The 19,982-nt window shown below is 37.4% G+C and overlaps 1 protein-coding gene across 1 annotated transcript in view; it reads left to right on the forward strand.

Moving 5' to 3' along the window:
* ANO3 (anoctamin 3) overlaps positions 1-19,982 on the forward strand; it is a 445,447-nt gene that overhangs the window by 400,340 nt on the left and 25,125 nt on the right. The window contains 3 exon segments of the mRNA XM_052652757.1: positions 10,518-10,554; positions 17,215-17,326; positions 18,186-18,243. Of these exon segments, the coding sequence (XP_052508717.1) occupies positions 10,518-10,554; positions 17,215-17,326; positions 18,186-18,243 (207 nt within the window).

Below are 19,982 nucleotides of genomic sequence, written 5' to 3' on the forward strand. Positions count from 1 at the left end.
TAAATATAAGAAAATTGAAATGTTTACTTATTTCATACAGAAATCATACCATTGCACTATGGTAATTTCAGTAGTCTTGTTCTTTTAAATGTCTTAATTTTAGTTTCTCCTTTTTAAAATCCATTATTTATTAGCATTGACTATAAAATAACCACATTGTTCTTACAAAACAAATGACAGTATAAGGATATTTAAAATATTAGATGAAAGTCACTTTTCTCAATCCAAAATGCCAGTCTCCTCCCTTCCTACCATAAACTAATTGTACCCATTGGAGATAATCAGTGTTTCATGTCTGTTAATCTCTACTCCCCCCATCAATTATTATTGCCTTCAAAAACGTACCCTGTGTTCCTATGTCTATTTGGCAATTTGTTCCAGAGAACTACTGATCTTCAAATACATCTTAAGTACTGAAATGGGCTCATATTTTTGAAGATGAACGATATTTCATAGACAAAGACAATGAAGAAGCCAAATGTGATTAATTATTTTTTGCTTGAGAAGGCAAGCATGACATCTCTGGTTACAGAGCTTCCAGATTCAGTGTTCAATCCTTAGTCCCTACCCAGAAAATTACTGATCTTTTCAGTTAAACTGAAGGACTTGTTACAATCAGAACCACATTTGAATTAATTAGGAACTTTTATCTTCAAACATTTTCCCTACAAGTTCAGATCAGTTCAGTCGCTCAGTCATGTCTGACTCTTTGCGACCCCATGAACCGCAGCTTGCCAGGCCTCCCTGTCCATCACCAACTCCCGGAGTTCACTCAAACTCATGTCCACTGAGTCAATGATGTCATCCAACCATCTCATCCTCTGTCGTCCCCTTCTCCTGCCCCCAATCCCTCCCAGCATCAGGGTCTTTTCCAATGACTTAGCTCTTTGCATGAGGTGGCCAAAGTATTGGAGTTTCAGCTTCAACATCAGTCCCTCCAATGAACACCCATGACTGACCTCTATTAGGATGAACTGGTTGGATCTCCTTGCAGTCCAAGGGACTCTCAAGAGTCTTCTCCAACACCACATTTCAAAAGCATCACTTCTTTGGTGCTCAGCTTTCTTTATAGTTTAACTCTCACATCCATATATGACCACTGGAAAAACCATAGCCTTGACTAGATGGACCTTTGTTGGCAAAGTAATGTCTCTGCTTTTTAATATGCTGTCTAGGTTGGTCATAACTTTCCTTCCAGGGAGTAAGCGTCTTTTAATTTCATGGCTGCAATCACCATCTCCAGTGATTTTGGAGCCCCCCCAAAATAAATTCAGCCACTGTTTTCACTGTTTCCCCATCTATTTGCCATGAAGTGATGGGACTGGATCCTATGATCTTAGTTTTCTGAATATTGAGCTTTAAGCCAACTTTTTCACTCTCCTCTTTTACTTTCATCAAGAGGCTCTTTGTTCTTCTTCACTTCCTGCCATGAGGGTGGTGTCATCTGCATATCTGAGGTTATTGATATTTTTCCCGGCAATCTTGATTCCAGCTTGTGCTTCCTCCAGCCCAGTGTTTCTCATAATGTACTCTGCATATAAGTTAAATAATCAGGGTGACAATATACAGCCTTGATGTACTCCTTTTCCTGTTTGGAACCAGTCTGTTGTTCCATGTCCAGTTCTAACTATTGCTTTCTGACCTGTATACAGGTTTCTCAAGAAGCAGGTCAGGTGGTCTGGTATTCCCATCTCTTTCATAATTTTCCACAGTTTATTGTGATCCACACAGTCAAAGGCTTTGGCATAGTCAATAAAGCAGAAATAGATGTTTCTCTGGAACTCTCTTGCTTTTTTAATGATCCAGCCGATGTTGGCAATTTGATCTGTGGTTCCTTTGCCTTTCCTAAAACCAGCTCAAACATCTGGAAGTTCACAGTTCACATATTGCTGAAGCCTGGCTTGGAGAATTTTGAGAATTACTTTACTAGTGTGTGAGATGAGTGCAATTGTGTGGTAGTTTGAGCATTCTTTGGCGTTCTTCCTATTATCAGTGATATGCAAAAAATTGAAATTTGATGAAAGTTTCCAGTGATGTACCACAGTCCAATTTTGTATTATTCCAGGTGCTTCTCAATCCCCAGTCCTTTGACCTCTGATTCTACACCCCCTCTAGTTTGTCTCCTCAGTGACCACTCCTTTCTGAGAATCACAATTAACCCGCCAACATACACTTCTCTCATAGGTTCAGACACAGCTTCTTCTCACTAAGTTTATATTTTTGATGAGGTTTAATGTATTCTCTCTTCTAAAGTACTTGCATTTTACAGATAAAAAAGACCTCTAGAGACAGGTGAAGACAGTACTCTTTTTATTATAAAAACTATCCTTTGAGATCCTTAAAATCCCACTGTGTGTGTGTGTGTGTGTGTGTGTGTGTGTGCATGCGTGAGCTCAGTTGTGTCCAATGGACTGTAGCCCACCCGGCTCCCACTAACTCTACTTCTTTAAATACAAAAGTCCATGTAAATGCCTAGAGCTAAGAAACAAGCATCCATAGTTCCCAGGTGAAAAACAGCTGACTTTTCTTTTTCAAAAGTTTATTTCTACTTGTTGAACATTTGGCATAAAGATAGGGATTGTTGGAAGTGAAATAGGCCATACAACTTGTCCTTTGCCCTTGCAACTAACTCAGGAGAAAATTTTGAAATGGATTTAGCATCAGGCAAGAACTATGTGACAGAGGATAAGATAATTGGATGGCATTACTGACTCGATGGACATGAGTCTGAGCATGCTCTGGGAAGTGGTGATGGACAGGGAAGCCTGGCGTGCTGCAGTCCATGGGGTCGCAGAGTCAGAAACAACTGAGCGACTGAACTGAAGAACTATGCAGTCTACTCAACAAACGTGAAGGGAATGTTGCATTTCTCAGATTCAATCCATATAAAATATTCCTTCTGAATTTATGCATTTCCTTCCTTCTCAGGATGTTCAGGCACTCCACAGATTATCAAACAGTCCTATCAAACACCTGAACACACAGGATTCATTTAAAAGCTTAAGCAAATAAGGATAGATGAATATCAATTGATATCAAAATATCAGACCCTTTAAAAAACATACCACCGAAAGGATTCACCTGGAATACCAAATGCCACCTTTTGCTATTTTCAGACCAACACTAAATATACAGCTCGTGGAAATGTACTTTTTGTTCTTTAATAACTTGACTACGTGAAACTATATTCCCCAAATGAAGGATTTGGACTCGGTCAAAATACCCTATTAAATCTAATATGTTTTTTGGCTATAAGTCATATACATGAAATTACAAAATAAGTGCATGGAAAATAGTTTAAATCAGCCAAATATGTTTAATTGGAGCTTTTCATATTTAATGTACACAGACTGAAACCTTAAGTCATTATTCATGCACTACTTTTGTCTCCTTCATCTTATCAGTGACTAACGAGAACTGTGCTTCCATAACATCTCTCCTATTCATTCCCTGCTCCTCAGGCTCGCTTCTGCTTCCTTAGTTCAGCCAGCTACTTATCATTTTAACTTGGACTGTTGCCACAGCCTTCTAACTGATTAGTCTTCCTGTCTGTATTTTCACCTCTTCCCGTCTCCCTTTCACTCCACTGCTGCGATCGCCTTTCTAAATTGCAAATTTGATCATTGTAATTTTGTACTCGAATCTGCCTCACAGGTTCCCATTGCCTCTGATATCAATGGCAAGGAGGGTTTCCATTATTAAAATCGGTTTTCCCTTCTCTCCTCATTTGGTGGTGTGTCCTGCCCCCTCCCTGTCTATCACACTCTGCACTGCAGCCTACTGACTCACTTGGGCTTGCTCCCTAGCATTCTGCTATTTCACGCCCATTTCCTGGTTCACAGTGCTTCCTCTATTGGCCTTATTTCCTTTTATCTCCTTGGAGAATATCGCTTCATCTTTGAAAATTCCAGTTAAGGATCACTTCCTTCTTAAAATATTTCTCAGTTCCATATGTGAAATAATCTCTTCTTTGTGTCTCTTCTCATAGGTACTTGGGCAGGTCTATTCTCCATTTTTATCAGATTCTCCTGGTAGAATTAAACAATCCCTTTTGTGACCATTCTTCTGTTACAGTGCTTGGGACATGCCTATTCTCCCACTATCAGGGTATCAACTCCTCAAGAACTGGGACTGTAGCTTCCTTGTGTTTGTATCTCCAGGTCTTGCTGAATGACTAAAAGATATTTAGAATATATTTTTGAAGACATTTAAAATATTTTATTCTTCAAATATCCCAGCATTTTGAATATCACATGTGCTCAAAATTATTTTTGTTATTAGAATTATATTTTCAGTGTCTTTCAGGTTTTCTGCCCTTGTTATTTTCATTCAAATTAATAATCAAAGTATACCATTCTCTAAGCTTTTAAAATAGGTGGATCAAGCCATTCCTAAAGAAATGTCAATTTGGGAGTGAGATATGGGTCAAGATAATAAAAATTTGATGACAGCCCATTTCACGGATCATAAAAGTAACTTAAAGGATTGTTTCCTGTTTTTTATTCATCAAATCACCTGAAACACTTTTGAAAAACTACAGATCTCTGAGTCTCATTCAGAATCTTCTTTGTAGGACTATGAAGTCTGTTTTTAAAACAAAAAATAACCCGTAATGCTCTCCAAGTGATTCTGATCCAGTCAGTCCCCAAAATAGCATTACAAAATCAGTGATTTAAGGGATATAAGGTAATTCTGACACACAGCCAAGATCAGAAATCACATATTTCAAATACAGATTACAAATAATTTAACAGTAGCTAAAATTTCATTATTATCTTTAACATCTTTTACCAGGAGGACAGCTAAAAAACTTTAAAGCCAGAATTTAAAACCAGGACTTTCTTTTTATAAATCTCATCATCCTCTTTCTTCTTTATTTTACTGACCCTGAAAATATGCTATTGAAGATACCATAAATAGCATGCTTAGCCATCATTAGGAAATATTTCCAAAAAGTTTTTAATAAAAATTTAAAATGCAGTTATTTTAAAAATGTATGTTCTTGTTGCTTGACAATAAGATTCTTAATTCTTAATTTATCTTAATTCTTAATTAATTAATTATTAATTAATTTAAGAATAGATTGCAATAGTATGACAGCTGTCTGGTCTCATAATTAATGCATAATTTTGAAGAAAAAATAGAAACATCACAGCAGAGGTACTCTTATAGTTTGAAATAGCTGGAATTAAGCCAATTAAACTATTTCAGCATTGCCAATAAAAGTCTAAATTCCTTTTGATATTCCTCCTCTTATTTTAGAATCCATGTGCCATGCATAGAGCTTGCTTTAACCAAAAAAAAAAAAAAAAAAGAATGAAAACCCTTGAATATTCTGGGCTGTTGTAAGTACTCCATGCTGGTTCTGGACTCATCCACATCATTTATTTATATTTTGCCACTTTATTTTTTTGATTGAAGGATATTTGCTTTACAGAATTTTGTGGCTTTCTGTCATACATCAAGAATCGGCCATGGGTACACCCATGTCCACTCCCTCCCGAACCTCCCTTCCATCTCCCCCCATGTCTGTAGGTCCGTTCTCTGTCTGTTTCTCCATTGCTGCCCTGAAAATAAATTCATCAGTAGTATCTTTCTAGATTCCGTATATATGTGTCAGTATATGATATTTATATTTCTCTTTCTGACTTACTTCACTCTATCTAGTAGGCTCTAGGTTCATCCATCTCATTAGAACTGACTAAAATCCATTCCTTTTTATGACTAATATTCCATTGTATATAGGTACCCCAGTTTATTTATCCATTCATCTGTCAGTGGACATCTAGTTTGCTTCCATGTTCTAGCTATTGTAAATAGTGCTGCATTGAACATTGGGGTACATGTATCTTTTTCAATTTTGGTTTCCTCAGGGTATATGCCCAGGAGTTGGATTGCTGGGTCATATGGTGGTTTTATTCCTAGTTGGTTTTTTTTTTAATTCCTAGTTTTTTAAGGACTCTCCCTACTGTCTTCTATAGTGGCTGTATCCAGTTACTTTCCCACCAGCAGTGCAAGAGGATTCTCTTTTCTCCACGCCCTCTTCATCATTTATTGTTTGTAGACTTTTTGATGAGGGCCATCCTGACTGGTGTGAGGTGGTACCTCATTGTGGTTTTGATTTGCAGTTCTCTGATAATGAGAGATGTTGAGCATCTTTTCATGTGTTTGTTAGCCATCCGTATGTCTTCTTTGGAGAAATGTCTGTGTAGGTCTTTTTCCCACTTTTTGATTGGGTTATTTGTTTTTCTGGTATTGAATTGTATGAGCTGCTTGTATATTTTGGAAATTATTTGTCAGCTGTTTCCTTTGCTATTATTTTCTCCCATTCTGAGGGTTATCTTTTCACCTTGTTTGTAGTTTCCTTTGCTGTGCAAAAGCTTTAAGTTTAATTAGGTCCCACTTATTTACTTTTGTTTTTATTACTCTAGGAGGTGGGTCATAGAAGATCTTGCTTTGATTTATGTCATCGAGTAATCTGCCTATGTTTTCTTCTAAGAGTTTTATAGTTTCTGGTCTTAAAAGTAGGTTTTTAATTCATTTTGACTTTATCCTTGTGTATGGCATTAGTAAGTGTTCTAATTTCATTATTTTGCACATAGCTGTCCGTTTTTCCCAGCACCACTTACTGAAGAGGCTTATCTTTGCCCCATTGTATATTTTTGCCTCCTTTGCCAAAAATACGGTACCCATAGGGTGTGGGTTTTATCTCTGGGCTCTCTATCTTGTTCCATTGGTCTATATTTCTGTTTTTGTGCCAGTACCGTATTGTCTTGATGACTGTAGCTTTGTCGTATTGGACTCTTCCACATGTTAATCCCCTTCTGTCTCTAGAGTCCAGAGCATGCATTCCTATGTCTCTTCCATGGGCCTGATCCCCAAAGACCTCAAAATGTACCCAGGTTTCCTTAACTGATAATTACAATGCAAAAAGGTTATTATGAAATAGGGGGGATCAAAGTTTTGGACCACACATCTTGACCTCAAAAGGAACCAATGACAAATGACTCTTAAGAAGATTAGCTTTTTAAAATGTATTTGTTTAGTTTGTTCATGTGTATGTCAACGATTTCTAGAAATTCAAAAAGGAGAATTCCTAGAAAAGTGAAGACTCTTTTTGATTCTGCATTTGTCTATTTGGAGCTCCTTTTTACAATGAAAGTTAGATTGTGAGCATCTAACTTGGAAATGAAGAGCATTAAAGCAAATGTAGAACTCCTGAATTTTGCCCCTTCACAGCAAATGCCTTTGCCACTTTTTTCCCAACTGATTTCTCATAACACCCTAAAACAAAGCATTATTTGGGGAGATTATGACTTTTTCAGCTTAGAATGCATTCTGAAGTCCTCATCACAGCCTGTGAGACACCAAAAAAGTATTTCCCTCCGAGATCTCTCTGATTCATCTATTACTTCCTTTGTACCTCCACCCCATTGCTCTTATTCCTCCACCTTCAGGAGACACACCAAGTGCATGGCAGGCTCAGGCATTTGCACTCACTGTTTCTATGTCTACCAGTTACTTAGCGCTATCTCTGTTTGGCTCCCTTACTCCAAGTAGCTCTCTGCTCAGAGGTCTCCCTCTCTTAGAGGTTTCCCTGACCAGCCTCTACATAGCACTCCACCGCTCTGTACCCATCAGCCTGCTTCATCTCTCCTCTTAGTACTTGGCATCTCCTGGCCAAGTACATGTTTCTTTGTCATATGTCTCTGAGAACCAGAATTTAAATTCCATAATGGTAGAGACTATACTTGATTCACTGTCATTTGGTTCCCTGGATAGTACCTGACTCATTAGAAATTTTGACTAAGTGGAGAAGGCAAAGGCACCTCACTCCAGTACTCTTGCCTGGAAAATCCCATGGGAAGAGGAGCCTGATAGGCTGCAGTCCATGGGGTCTTGAAGAATGGGACACGACTGAGTGATTTCACTTTCACTTTTCACTTTCATGCATTGGAGAAGGAAATGGCAACCCACTCCAGTGTTTTTGCCTGGAGAATCCCAGGGACGGGGGAGCCTGGTGGGCTGCCATCTCTGGGGTTTCACAGAGTTGGACACGACTGAAGCGACTTAGCAGCAGCAGCAGCAGCACATGACTAAGAGAATATTGGCTTACTGAAATGGACTCGTGAATGACTTTTAAAAGCTTGGGTTCATTATATGGTATTTCATATATTTTTAAAATTTATTTTGTTTATATATGTATTTTAAAGACACACATATATGCATATATATATGTATAATGATGCAGATTCATATAATGTATACATACACTCTTTCATGAATTCTTCTTCCTGTCCAACTCTTTGTGACCCCATGGATTGTAGCCCACCAGGCTCCTCTGTCCATGGGATTTCCCTGGCAAGAACACTGGAGTGGGTTGCTATTTCCTACTCCAGGGGATCTTCCCAGCCTAGAGTTTGAACCCTGAAGGTGTCTTTTGCTTCTCCTGCATTAGCAGGTGGATTCTTTACCACCACAACACCTGGGAAGCCCCCATACATTCACTGCCTGTATATAATGTAGTAAGCAGAACAATTGACCCTGAATCTCTTTATTTTCTCCTCCCTCAATTATACCTCCATTCCACCACACACACACACACAACTTCCCCTGTCAAGGCTGCTGTCATATACCATCTAGTTGGTTATATTTAAATTATGGTTTCTTCGTACACTTTGTGGGTGAGTTAATGAGTCACACTGCAAGGACTTTTTGTAGTTTATCATCATGACAGTGCCAATAGGCTGTAGCATTTGGGCCTTGGATGGTATAGGCTCTCCCCTACGCTAGATACCCTTCCAAAAGTAGTATTTCCAGGGTGGCACAGCGTCTTTTCTGACTGGTAAAATTCCTTCATAGGTTATTAGATTATTATAGTCCCTTGGGGCATCAGCTGTCGATATTGCCATCCTGGGCTTATGGGCAGGTCTATGTGCTAAGTGCTAAGACAAAATCTGACATTGTTTATGAGACAAGGCATAGCGTAGATGATACAAAAGAGCCCTTATACCAAATACTGACTTTGCTTCTTACTTAGAAGTATTATCTCAGGGTAGGTACTTAACATTCTAAACCTCAGTTTCCTGTTCCATAAAATCATAACATCTATTTGATAATATTTTTGTAAGGACAAACATAAATAGTATACATTGGGTTGGCCAAAAAGTTCATTCCGGTTTGCATAATAACTTACAGAAAAACCTGAATGAACTTTCTGTGCAGCCCATTGGAAAACACTGTTTGGCACCAGCCGGATACTCTAAATGGCAGTTACTTAAGTAAAATTTTCTCTCAGCCCCCATGAGGGCACTTAATTCAGTGCTTGAAGCACAGTAGCTACTCATGGACTATTTGCTGATTGATAAGGCTGTCTTATCATACTCTTTGGAGACCCTTCTCTAATCATCTTAGTTGATTAATGGGGCATGGAAAAGAATAAAGTCAGGAAAACTTTTGTGCTCACAAATTCAAACTTATCTAATTCTAAAATTTGAAAATGATAATTTGTGTGTATAGTTCTTTTAAAAAACTGCACCAGGAGTAGAATGAAACTTTTGCACTCAATGTAATCTTTCTGTTTGAAGACACCGCTTCAGATCTTAGGAAGAGATGGACTGAATCATGGTTAAGATGAATAATCACATTAGTTCTATTGAATGAGCAGTCAGGGAAGGTGAACAAGTTTTAATGTGTCCATATACCTTCTTGATTTTGCATGCTGGTAGGCAGGGTTATTTGAATTTATAGTCTAAAGAATGATTTGTTTAATTTTGGAGTTATGTAATTATATTTACATGCACGTATATATCACCCTTCTATCTGTAGTAAATATATGCTTCCAGCTGTATTTACTTCTAATATTGTAAAATATGTTTTCTTTCCTTGAGTCTGTATGAGCTGTGGACAGAGTAAGGTGAGACAAGGAGGTGACAAAATATAAAAAAATGTTATTAAAATGTTCACGTAACTACAGATTCAACAGAGTTGACTATTGAATCTTGCTTTAAATAACCATCAAACCAACTTTGTTTTGGGAAACAAAGTGTATCTTGTTTTAAATAACCACCAAACAACTTTGTTGTTTGGGAATGCAACTTTGTTCACTGTCTTTGTCATAATTAGAAAATTGTTTATCAATAGTAAAGAAGACATAGTTCCACTAAACCTTCCAGTGTAGGAAAAAAGAAAATATAATTTGGTTATCAAATCCCAGGTCAGACATTAACTAGCTGAAAGTCTTCGGGGTATATACAGGTCTCTTCTGTTTGACTTATAAAGCGAAAATAAAGACAGCTAGCAGAAAGGTTATTGCAGAAATCGTGTCTGTATATAGCCATGTTTACAACATTTTTATTACATTTTGTGTGTTCATGTATATAAAGCACCACATAGTAAGATTTAAAACATGCTTCTTCTTAATTGAAAGAAGTTATAACTTTAGATGTTTTATTGAATAGTCTAAATTACAGTATTTTTTAAAAGAAAATAACATTAACTGCTTTCTCTTATCACAGGCTTATGAAAAAATTGCTTACCTTCTCACTAATTTAGGTAAGTCCACTTTTCTTACTTCACTCCTTAGTAAGAAAATAACATGGGCATCAGTCTATGGTTTCTTTACATACTTTAGCATTTTTTATATCAACTTTAGTTAGATAATTATCAGGAAAATGAAAGAAGGGAACTAGGAAGTTGGAATTCATCATATAACTATAGAGAAGCAATGTATACAGTTACAAAATCCTAGTAGAAATTAACAAACCTAGTTCTGCCTACTTGGGATTGCTTTCCCCCCTACCTTTTCAGTTCTTTGGGATTTTCCCTGCAACATTTATTTTATCACAGTGTCATATTACATGTACACAACTTAAAAGGCAAAAGAGTATTAAGAGATTTATAATAAATACCAGCTCTTTGCCACATTGCTAATTCTTGCTTTCCATATCCCTGAGGTAGTGCTTTCTAGGAGTTTAATCATTGTTTTCTGTTCTTTTCTACCCTATTTCTAAATTGCATGCTACTACTGCCATTCTTGAGTTTTCCAGCTTTGGGAAGTGACTGCCTTCCCATAATGAAAGACAGGAGCTTCGTACTTTATTCCCACAGTGTCCTGCTCCCTCGCACTTCCCCATCCATCTCTAGGTAAAAGCAGACTGCTAATTCTCCTCCTTCCAAAGCAGCGTTAGCCTAATGAATAATTGGTGTTCACTTCATGTATCTACAGAACTATGCTCATATCTAAGGCATGATGTGTACTGTGGTTGCTTTCTTTGTTATAAGACCTTTATATTTTCGTGAAGCTAATAACAACATTTTTTTTTGCTTGTCTACACATACTTACCTTGATTTATCCCGAACTTCCTGCCGTAACTCTAAATTCTCTCTAAATACATTAAAAAACATTAAGTATTGTACTCACTTTCTTCCGAGAGGTATCCTCCCTGAACCACTGTCTACTCCAGTCTCAGTAGGTTACCCTCTGGGCTTGTGTTCAGCTACATACACTGCTTTGACCAGCACTGTGGTAATTCCTTCACTTTTTATTTTTTCAGTTGGACAAAACTTTTTGGATCCTTTGTTTCTTCTGTTTTAATTTCTTATTTTGCTACGTGGAAAGTAAACATCTCAAAACCTTGCATGTCTGAAAATACCTTTATTTCTATCCTCAAACTTAAGTTTTGGTCCCCCAATTTGGGTACAAAATTTTTATTACAGAGTTGTTTGAGCAGCGATCTTTTATTATTTGAAAACTCAACAGAGCCAAGGCACTGAGCTCAGCTAGACTCTCCTCCTTTACTATTTTGTTTTACATCACAATTCTGTGACAGTAGTATCCCAAGTTTATCGATAAGAAAATCAAGGTAATTAAGTTGCATGCATGCAAAGTTGCTTCAGTCGTGTCCCACGCTGCAACCCTATGGACTGTAGCCAGCCAGGCTCCTCTGTCCATGGGATTCTCCAGACAAGAATTCTGGAGTAGGTTGCCATGCCCTCCCCTAGGATGTTGGTTAAATCCCTCGTCAATCTTCCCAACCCAGGGATCAAACCCACGTCTCCTGTGTCTCCTGCCTTGCAAGTGGATTCTTTACCACTGAGCCTACAGGGAAGCCCAATTAAGTTAATGGGTAGAATTTAAACTCAGATGTGACAGACTCCACTGACTATGGTGGAGTAACTGTATCACTCCATTAGGATGTGTTGCTTGCCTTACAATGTGTTTACAAATGCGAGTAACATGAGAAGAGACAATGTATAGGAGGAAGAACTAGCCCCTAGTTCATAGTCTGGCTGATACGGTCACTTGGAAATTACATGACTATGAGCAAGTTTTTTCTTCTTTCCATTCTTTCATCTCTTCTTCTCTCTGCTCCATCTCCTTTTCTTTCTTTTTCTGAGTCTCAGTTTCTTCATTGGTAAAATGAGAATGAGAATAGTTCCTGTTTCACTGGCATTGTAGGTTAGCTGCCTGACGCATGACAAGTACCCCATAAATGGGAATGATCTTTTTCATTTTTCTTTAAACCCTCTGAGCTATAGTTTCTTCAGTTGGGTAATAAAACACTTGAACTGGATATCTCAAGGCTTTCTTCTAGCTCTGATTCCTTATATTTATTTGCTTGTAAAGTATTTTATGCCCAAGATGAAAGCAAGCCTAAGCAAGTAATTTGTGGGAACCATAATATTAAGTACAGAAGCAGAATATGCTAGTTGCCAGGAATGTCAGCTATCACTTGATATTTGATTTTTCCATCTATAACTCATACCATAATGCCTGTGGACTCATAGCTGTCAATTAATAATGAGCTTTATAAATTTAAATTAATAAAATATTGATATTTTGTTTAAAGAAATGTAATATCATTGCATGTATATATAAAAATAATATGTATGCAATATATATGATATTAAATTCTATATACATTTAGGCTTGAAAATTTGTGATTCAAATTAGAAATTAGGTTTAACTTTCTAATTATATAAAATACTTTTAAGACTTTGTTTCTTGATCTCTTTTTTGCCCCAATATTTTATTTTAAAATATCATAAATACACAAAAATCAAAGCTTCAATTCTGTCACTTTAAGGTTTTTTAAAGAGAATATATAATATTTCATCCAAAGTGATACTTTTTTCAGCCTAGCTTTTCAGTTTTTAAGAATTAGATCAGAATGGTTGTCAGTTGTTTCTAATAATGAAGTATCTATAATAATGAACAATGATTTATCTGTAGTATTGATTATCTATAAAGATAAACTTGGATTCCAAGAAACAAATTAGGTCAACTGGTGAAAAGAACTTTTATTTTGTCAGAGCTCAATTCAGGAATAAAAGTATCTATGTCAAGGGAACAGCAACAATAAAATCAGATGTCATCATACTCATATTAGGCAAACTAGAATTTAATATATATTTGAGAGGGAAAGAGAGAGACTTTATGCTGATAAACAGCCTATCAGGTCAGTATAATAGTCAATTTCTATACACCTTTCCACCAACCTTCAAAGCATAGAAAGCAAAATATAATAGAAATACACAAATAAATTGACAAATAAACACTCAAAATATAAGCCAAGATATACAGGACTGGAAAAGGTCAGTTTTCATTCCAATCCCAAAGAAAGGCAATGCCAAACAATGCTCAAACTACTGCACAACTGCACTCATCTCACATGCTAGTAAAGTAATGCTCAAAATTCTCCAAGCCAGGCTTCAGCAGTACGTGAACCGTGAAATCCCTGATGTTCAAGCTGATTTTAGAAAAGGCAGAGGAACCAGAGATCAAATTGCCAACATCCGCTGGATCATCAAAAAAGCAAGAGAGTTCCAGAAAAACATCTATTTCTGTTTTATTGGCTATGCCAAAGCCTTTGACTGTGTAGATCACAATAAACTGTGGAAAATTCCAAGAGATGGGCATAACAGACCACCTGACCTGCCTCTTGAGAAACCTGTATGCAGGTCAGGAGCAACAGTTAGAACTGGACATGGAACAACAGACTGGTTCCAAATAGGAATAGGAGTACGTCAAGGCTGTATATTCAGTTCAGTTCAGTTGCTCAGTCATGTCCAACTCTTTGCGACCCCATGAATCACAGCACGCCAGGCCTCCCTGTCCATCACCATCTCCCAGAGTTCACTCAAACTCACATCCATCAAGTCGGTGATGCCATCCAGCCATCTCATCTTCTATCGGCCCTGTCTCCTTCTGCCCCCAACCCCTCCCAGCATCAGAGTCTTTTCTAATGAGTTAACTCTTCGCATGAGGTGGCCAAAGTACTTTAGTTGCAGCTTTAGCATCATTCCTTCCAAAGAACACCCAGGGCTGATCTCCTTTAGAATGGACTGGTTGGATCTCCTTGCAGTCCAAGGGACTTTCAAGAGTCTTCTCCAACACCACAGTTCAAAAGCATCAATTCTTTGGCGCTCAGCTTTCTTCACAGTCCAACACTCACATCCATGCATGACCACTGGAAAAACTATAGCCTTGACTAAACGGACCTTTGTTGGCAAAGTAATGTCTCTGCTTTTCAATATGCTATCCAGGTTGGTCATAACTTTTCTTCCAAGGAGTAAGCGTCTTTTAATTTCATGGCTATATATTGTCACCCTGCTTATTTAACTTATATGCAGAGTACATTATGAGAAATGCTGGGCTGGAGGAAGCACAAGCTGGAATCAAGATTGCTGGGAGAAATATCAATCACCTCAGATATGCAGATGACACCACCCTTATGGCAGAAAGTGAAGAACTAAAGAGCCTCTTGATGAAAGTGAAAGAGGAGAGTTAAAAAGTTGGCTTAAAGCTCAACATTCAGAAAACAAAGATCATGGCATCTGGTCCCATCACTTCATGGGAAATAGATGGGGAAACAGTGGAAACAGAGGCTGACTTTATTTTTCTGGGCTCCAAAATCACTTCAGATGGTGACTGCAGCCATGAAATTAAAAGACACTTACTCCTTGGAAGGAAAGTTATGACCAACCTAGATAGCATATTAAAAAGCAGAGACATTACTTTGCCAACATAGTCAAGGCTATGGTTTTTCCAGTGGTCATGTATGGATGTGAGAGTTACACTATATGTAAAGAAAGCTGAGCACCGAATAATTGATGCTTTTGAACTGTGGTATTGGAGAAGACACTTGAGAGTTCATTGGACTGCAAGGAGATCCAACCAGTCCATCCTAAAGGAGATCAGTCCTGAGTGTTCATTGGAAGGACTGATGTTGAAGCTGAAACTCCAATACTTTGGTCACCTGATGCAAAGAGCTGACTCATTTGAAAAAATACCTGATGTTGGGAAAGATTGAGGGCAGGAGGAGAAAGGGATAACAGAGGATGAGATGGTTGGATGGCATCACCGACTCAATGGACATGGGTTTGGGTGGACTCCAGGAGTTGGTGATGGACAGAGAGGCCTGACATGCTGCGGTTCATGGGATTGCAAGGAGTCGGACATGACTGAGTGACTGAACTGAACTGAACTGATAGAATATTTGAATATCATAACTAGCAGTCTTCCTTTAAATGTATATAAGCTGTATGCTCAAGAGAAAAGTGAATATTCTTGTGAGACACTTGGTACACTGACAAAACTCATCCATGTAATTTGGCCACGATGAAATTGCAACTTTTTTTGTCCCAAGGCAGAAATCACACAGGACACATTTGTGGATCATGAAGCAGTAAAATTAGAAGTGAAGTGAGGTGAAGTCGCTCAGTCGTGTCCGACTCTTCGCGACCCCATGGACTGTAGCCTACCAGGCTCCTCCGTCTATGGGATTTTCCAGGCAAGAATACTGGAGTGGGGTGCCATTGCCTTCTCCAAAGTTTTTTCCAAAATTAGAAATGGAGACCCAAAACAATCTAACACAGGGGATTTTTTAAAAAACCCACAGTCTCATTTCTAAATAAGTTCTCTGCTTAATATACAAACTATTTAGAAGGAAACAACAGTGAAAACATAACCATGCAGAAATGTTGGCTCTCCTGACAGCTCTCCCTTCTGCCCGTCAACCAGTCACTCTTGTGGATGCCCCACAGATCTTTCCTGTTTCTGACACTTGTCTGCTTTGGGCTTGGTATTCCCAGGACCTATTCTGGAGTTCCCCAGGATAAAGTTTCTTCTTTATTCTGTCCTTTGCTCATACATACAGTTTGGCCTATCTTTTCTTTTAAGTCAGAGCACATCTATGTTCTATCTTTCTTGAATTTTCAGTTACATTAGAATATATACATTAGATTTGCTTATATATTTTCTATCCCTTATTTGGATATCCAGTGGGAGCTGAGGCTGAGGTACATTCTGCCATCTTCATCTAGTTTTATGAAGATGTTGCTTTATTTTGTTATCTTTTGTTTGCTTTATTTTGAGAAGTCAGAGCCCTAAGGTGTAAGTTGACAGAGTTCTTAAAATCATCTTGTCTAAATTCCTCATTTCACAGATTATAAAGTGAAAGTGAAAGTGAAGTTGCTCCAACTCTTTGCGACCCCATGGACTGTACCCTACCAGGCTCCTCTGTCCATGGGATTTTCCAGGCAATAGTACTGGAGGGGATTGCCATTTCCTTCTTCAGGGGATCTTCCCAAACCAGGGACTGAACCCTGGTCTCCCGCATTGTAGACAAACACTTTACCGTCTGAGCCACCAGGGAAGTAAGTCCCTGCACACAGATTATAAAACTGATTGCAAAATACATGAAGACACCTGCCTGAAGTTACCAGCAAATTAGGTATAAGGCTGAGATAAGAACTGAGCTTTTCTGACTGATGAAGCCCTCTTTTCCTTTACTAATCCACTTCAGTCTGCATACAAAATATTCCTTTTTTAAACAACTCTGTAGACAGTTAAGGTCTCTGAATTAAGTACAGACATTTGGAGTGAAAGACTGATCTAATATTTATAGTTACCTCTAAATGACAGGAGCAGAGAGAATCATGAAAATCCTTATGTCTTAATACCAGATATCATACTTTTGTAGTTGTGGAAAATGTCTAAAGATTATCTCATTGGATCTTTTCATCAATTCTGTGGAACAGATATTATCACTCCTATTTTTACAAATGCAGACACTAGAACTCAGAGGCATTGAGTGGCTTATAGACTCAGTAAATGACTGAACCAGACTTTGAACATAGGACTTCTGATTCTGTATCCATATTTCTTGTCATTTACTTCATCTGTGTAAGCACACTCTATGTTCCTTTTAGAATATCCTCGAACAGAATCTGAATGGGAAAACAGCTTTGCTTTGAAGATGTTCCTCTTCCAATTTGTCAATTTGAACAGTTCTATCTTCTATATTGCTTTCTTTTTGGGGAGGTAAGTCAACTTTATACACATTGTCTTTGCACAGTGACAGAGACTGTCAACAGTTTCATTGCCAGTTTGTTAACAGAGGTGGCAAATTCTTGTTCTCTGCCTTGAAAAACTGTCCCAATGAATCTTCACATGCTTTTTCAAATCAAGACTTAGTATAGTGCTTCTGGCTGCACTCCCAATTCAAGTTGAAATAAAAAAGTAAAGCCATATGATCGAATCACTTTTCTGTACAACTGAAACTAACACAACATTGTAAATCAGCTATACATCAATAAAATAAATAAGACCTATATGCCATGCTGGGGTTGAATTATGGTTCTCCAATTATTAGTGATGATTTTGTTAAATAAGAAAAGTTTTGTATAAGCCCAGAGTACACTTCCTTAGTGTGGAAACTTATACCTATCATGGTAATATTTTTTTTCCTGAATTTGCTGCAAAATATAAAAAAAGAAGCATATTAAGCTACCTGTTCTGGTTTGCCGTATGCTCAACACTCCAGCCAGTGCCATGGAAACATACTGAAGCTAGAAAATTTTAAACTAAACAATTCAGCACATTTTATTAATAGTCATTAAGTAGGTCAAAAAGACATTAAAACTCTACAAGTCAGTGTGGAAAATTTCATTTGGTTGGTTTGTCTGCACTTTCTCAACCCGTTGATAATGACTTCACACATCATTTTTCCTTTTTAAGTCAGGTCCTTTGATGTGTAAGCATGGCCTAAGTCATTGTTTGGGTACAAATTGCTCCAGAGAATCCTTACGTCTACCCACACTTGCACTGGTTGTAATGCATTAGTAAGTGTTCTTCAGTCAACCCCGCCTAAACACTAATGAATTAAAATGGCTTTTTACAGATTTGTTGGCCATCCGGGAAAGTACAATAAACTTTTCAACCGGTGGAGACTGGAGGAAGTAAGTAACCTTGTAAGGGTAGGGGTGGGATGGGCATGGATATGGGCCAATGACTGTGGGGAAAAAGGGGGTGGGAAGAGAGAGAAAGGGGAGGTGAAACAGGCAAGTTCATCTGTACTGAAGTCATGTTTTTGATAAAGCAGGAAATCTAGGGGTTCCTAAGAAACTAAGTCTTCCAAAAAAGAGGATGTACATTAAACCCCAAGATCCTGACCTCAATATACTATCAAAACCATTTCTTCCATTCACAAAGCCCAGAAATTTAGCTCCAGTAGATTTTTTTCTTTTGGAGGATTATTATTATCTGTGCACTGATTTCCAAACTTTTAAGTATATTGGGTTTCCTTCTAAGCAAGGAAAATTTAGTCTAAAAGAAATCTTACATGAAATACCGATTTATAAATGTATAGGTATATATCTTCAAAGTCTTATATTTCTTTATTGATTTACGTATGTATGGAAACAAAATGTCTAGGAATAATATTTCTATATTCCAGAGTGAGAGTGTTTTATATTTTCACTGAGACTGACAAACTGTCCTCCCAAATGCCAGTTCCTACCTATAGTATATGAATTTACTTCTTCAGAATTTGCCAAGTGAAACAGTTTCATTTTTACCAATAATCCAAAAGATATCAGAATATCTCTTGATTTCAGTTCCTTTAATTACAAGTGACGCAGAGAACGTTTTTCATGTTTGTTGATATTTTGTATTTCTGCAGGTATGTTATTCCTGTTCATTTTCATTAAACTGTTTTTTTCTGTTTTAATAATTTCTAAATAAATAAAATTAGGTTCTTTCAAATTTGTTAAGGATATGTTTCCCATTTTCTTGTATATCTTTTAATTTTGTTTTGATATATTTTTTACAAAACTATATAGCATTTTCTAATCAAGATATTATTGTCGTTAATGTTTTGGGGAATTTGTTTCATCATAAAAATGTGTTGTCAATCTGGGAAATTTTAAAATTTCATGCATATTTTTAACTACTGTTATTTTTAAAAATATTATCTTTGACCCATTGGAAGTTCATTTTCATGTAAAGTGTAATTAAGATCCCCCAAAATTAGCAGCCACAAATTTAATAAAATGAGTTTTCACTCAGCGAAATGAGATTGTAAGGTTTATTATATCAATATTCTACATCTTAAAACTTCTGGATCTATTTAGACTGATTGTCAGATTTTTTACTTACCTAATTCAAAATTTTAAAAATTATTCTAATGTAAAACTCAGTTTAACATATGGCAGCATTAGTTGTTTTTGTTCAGTCACTAAGTGGTGTCTGACTCTTTGCAATGATATAAACTGCTACATACCAGGCTTCCCTTTCCTCTACTATCTCCCACAGTTTTCTCAAATTCATGTCCATTAAGTTGGTGATGCCATCTAACCTTCTCATCTTCTGTTTCCCGCTTCTCCTTTAGCCTTCAATCTTTCCCAGCATCTGGGTCTTTTTCAGTGAGTCAACTGTTCGCATCAGGTGGCCAGAGTATTGGAGTTTTAGCTTTAGGATCAGTCCTTCCAATGAATAGTCATGGTTGATTTCCTTTAGGATTGACTGGTTGGATCTCCTCGCAGTCCAAGGGACTCTCAAGAGTCTTCTCTAGCATCACAGTTCAAAATCATCAATTCTTCAGCCCTCAGCCTTCTTTATGGTCCAGTTCTTACATCTGTACTTGACTACTGGAAAAACCATAGCTTTGACTCTTTGGACCTCTGTCAGCAAAGTGAGT

This window comes from Budorcas taxicolor, chromosome 15 (assembly GCF_023091745.1).
Source record: "Budorcas taxicolor isolate Tak-1 chromosome 15, Takin1.1, whole genome shotgun sequence".
Classification (NCBI taxonomy): Eukaryota; Metazoa; Chordata; class Mammalia; order Artiodactyla; family Bovidae; genus Budorcas; species Budorcas taxicolor.